The 3,672-nt window shown below is 52.0% G+C and overlaps 1 protein-coding gene across 1 annotated transcript in view; it reads right to left on the reverse strand.

The window, feature by feature from the left end:
• LOC116034664 (early growth response protein 4-like) overlaps positions 1–2,187 on the reverse strand; it is a 3,188-nt gene extending 1,001 nt beyond the window's left edge. Inside the window, exons 1-2 of the mRNA XM_031277364.2 lie at positions 1,961–2,187; positions 1–1,070 (exon numbers count right to left, since the gene is read on the reverse strand). The exon at positions 1–1,070 is cut by the window's left edge and continues 1,001 nt beyond it. Coding sequence (XP_031133224.1) covers positions 1–1,070; positions 1,961–2,087 — 1,197 coding nt within the window. The 5' untranslated portion in view covers positions 2,088–2,187. The remainder of the gene's footprint in view (positions 1,071–1,960) is intronic.
• Between the last annotated feature and the right edge of the window lie 1,485 nt (positions 2,188–3,672).

A 3,672-nucleotide genomic window follows, 5' to 3' on the forward strand; every position in this document is an offset into this window, starting at 1 on the left:
CGCAAAGCGCTTCCCGCACACGTCGCAGGAGAAGGGCTTCTCACCGGTGTGCGTGCGTGTGTGTGTGGTCAGGTGGTCGCTGCGGCTGAAGCTGCGCGCGCACACCGCGCACTGGAACGGCTTCTGGCCCGTGTGGATGCGCACGTGCCTGTTGAGCTCGTCGGAGCGCGAGAAGCGGCGCTCGCAGCCCTGCACCGAGCACGGGAAGGGCTTCGCTTTCAGCCCGCTGCTTTTGGCGGTGGCGGTGGCGGTGGTGGTGGCGGTGGTAGGGGCTCTCCGGCCTCCGCCGTTGGCGCCCCGCAACGCTTTGGGGGCTCCTCCGGGCGCGAGGTTGATCGGGAACGCGCCCTGGAGGAGCGTGGACAGGAGATGGGCGTCCAGGGTGGAGGGGAAAGAGAGTGGCAAGGGGGAGAAGTGGAGGTTGCTCCCGCTCTGCGCTAACTCCGTCTTTACAGCCGCTGTTGCCGGCCAGCCAATGACGTAGCTGCTGGGGTCTCCCCCCGCCAAGCTCTTCAGCCAGTCCTCGAGCCCCAGCGGCTCCTGCTTCACCTCGCCCAGGCCGTTGGCGTTGGCGTTGGTGTTGGCGTTGGCGTTGGAGTCGCAGCCCAGCAGAGAGTCTATGAAGTCCGACACGTCGGCCAGCGGGAGCTGCGCGTCCCCCGTGGCGTTTCCATTGACAGCCGCGTCGCTCCCGGCCGCCGCAGAGTGTCCACACCCGCTGCCGCTGCCACAGCTGGAGCTCGCGGCGAACTCGCTCTTAACGACCACAGGGTGGGAGACGGGCTGCGCCGCGGGGAGAGCGAGAGGAGGAGGGAGCAGGGGAGAGGACGCAGAGGCTGCAGAGGAGTCGCTCTGCTGCTCCATCTCTGTGCAGATGCCCACGATCTCTGTGATCATGTTGAGAATGGCGTCCGCCGTGCTGCTCAGCCCCGCGGCCGCCCCCGATGCCTCTGGCTCGGAAGGGAAGAAGCCGCCCGCGTAGCCGAGGGAGGGGGAGAGAGCGTCCGAGGAGCAGTCGCTGAAGTCGGAGAAGAAATCCGAGTCTGAGGCGTCTGTTCCCGGAGAGAAGACTGAGGAGAGAGAGAGAGAGAGGGAGGGAGGGAGAGAGGGAGGGGGTGTTAAATGCCATTGCATAACATCTCGTCAGCAGCCCACACACTGGAAATCAATGGGGAGCTGCTTCTGCAGCAAACAGCTGCAGCGCTATGTATCACATCATGAAGTATTATTACGTCCAACAAAAAGGAGATCCACATGAATAATAAGCATGTGTAATACATTCCATGAATACTCATCGTTTTTAAATAGTTTGAGTTCTACATTTCATCATTTAAGTGCTCGTGAAATCCAGATAAACACAGACTGTAATCTGTCAAATCTGAGCTGCAAGAATCGTCACAAACATAACAAATAGTAGAATCAACAAGAAAAAAGATACAATTATTGATTCCTAAGCCTTAGTTTTAAGCCCATATAGGGCTTTAACTAAGCCCTGTAATGAGAAATGCCATCCGAGCATCAAACAGTTCAGCAAATTTTGTTTTTTCAGGAGTGCAGGTCACCTGCTGCAGCAGACTGAGCCCGTTCTGACGCGGGAATTAACCAAATATTCAACACATGGCCGATTGATGTGTTTAGGGCTGCAGCTGGTTCGATGCATCTGTCACCTAATGGTCTCGATTGACGGATTAGTCGATTGGTTTTTATAAAATGTCATAAAAAATAGAGAAAGATGTCCATCCCGGTTGCTGTAAGTCCGAGCCGATATCTTTAAATTGTCTAGATTCGTCGAATATGTGCACTTTTATATGATAAAAAAACAAACAGAAAAGAGCATCTTTCACAGGCTGAAAATAACCATTTTTGTTGCCAATTTTTGCATGAAAAATTACTTTAAAGATTGATCTTTGCAGCTCTGAATTTGTAATTCACACACACACACACACACACACACACGTACCTTGGCAGAAAGGAGATCCTACGTCAGAGTCGGCTCCGTCGCTGGGGCTGGACCCCACACTGTCCACCCAGGCGCTGCACGCGTCCTCAAACTCCGACATAAAGCTGTCTCCGCGCTCCAGAAGCATCGTGTTCACCGTTGTATGTTCTGTGCCAAAGCGTGCGAAGAAAAAAAACCCAATTTATCTGCTGCTTCCAGTTCTTATTAATCCTTTTTCCTCCAAACCGGAGCTGTGAGAGCGTGTGTGTGTGTGTGTCGGCTCGGTGATGCTGAATGGAGATGCTGGGCTCCCTCTCTGTGTGCTGCCTCTTTTATACTCTCCGTCTCCTAGGTAACTCCCGTGCTGCCCCTCATTGGCCGAGGGATTCCCCCCGCCGCTCGCTTCGTAGCAGCCCAAACATGGGCTGCATCCGGCCGTGACGGGCGGGTATCCCCGCGCCATAAAAGGACCGGTGGCAGAGCGACGTAGAGAGGAGCGGAGAGAGGGTTTCCTCTCCCTTCACTGCGGCAAGCAGAGAGATTACACAAACAGCAGCAGAAGCAGCAGTGTGTGTGTGTGTGTGTGTGTGTGTGTGTGTGTGTGTCTGTGTGTGTGTCTGTGTGTGAGTGTGTGTGAGTGTGTGTGCGTGTGAGTGTGTGTGCGTGTGTGTGCGTGTCTGTGTGTGTGTGTGTCTTTTGTAGTTACAAAACACAACAGCAGCAGCAGCAGGGTCTGTGTGAGTGTGTGTGTATGTGTGTGTATGTGTGTGTGAGAGAGAGTGTGTGTGTGTGTGTGTGTGTATATGTGTGTGTGTGTGTGTACTGTATGTGTGTGTGTGTGTGTGTGTGTCTTTCGTAGTTACAAAACACAACAGCAGCAGTGTCTCTGTGTGTGTGTGTGCCTGCGTGTGCGTGTGTGTGTGCGTGTGTGTGTGTGTGTGCGTGTGTGTGCGCGTGTGTCTGTGTGTGTGTCTGTGTGTGTATCTGTGTGGTGTGTGTGTGTATCTGTGTGTGTGTCTCTGTGTGTGTGTGTGTGTGTGTGTGTGTGTGTGTGTATCTCTGTATGTGTATGTGTGTCTGTGTGTATCTGTGTCTGTGTCTCTCTGTGTGCCTGTGAATGTGTGTGTGTGTGTGTGTGTGTCTGTATTTGTGTGTGTGTGTGTGTGTGTGTGTACTTAGTTATAAACCACAGCTGTCATCTTGCAGGGAGGATGAGTCCAGGGACATTAGAAGATGCTTCATAGTTGTTATTGGGAAAGTACGACGGAGCATTAGGGCCACATCAAAGAAAAAAAAATAAGGAGGAAGATATTTTTTTTATTTATTTTGCATTTCGAGAGTAAAGTCGAAATGTCGAAAATGAAGTCAACATGTCGAGAATAAAGTTGAAATGTCGAGAATAAATTCAACTCCTTTATCACTTAATAGAGCGACTGTCCGCCATGCCAGCTGCCATGTAGGAAACATCATAGATATGGGTTACGTCCTTGGAGTGCCGCGCTCGCCTGAGCTCCACTCCATCAGGATCAGACAAATCAATTGTCTTGTGTCTTGTGATACAACATATGCGTAGGTGTAACCATCGATACCCTCGCATCTGTCCATTACAAGCTATTTCAGTTGGCCACCTCTTCCAAGTTTGTGTGGTTTCTCCTTCTGAACAGACGCAATTTTCGGCACAATCTCTTCAAACTCCTAATACTTATCATCATACTGTGTTTATGTGCTAAAAG

This window comes from Sander lucioperca, chromosome 17, assembly GCF_008315115.2.
Source record: "Sander lucioperca isolate FBNREF2018 chromosome 17, SLUC_FBN_1.2, whole genome shotgun sequence".
Classification (NCBI taxonomy): domain Eukaryota; kingdom Metazoa; phylum Chordata; class Actinopteri; order Perciformes; family Percidae; genus Sander; species Sander lucioperca.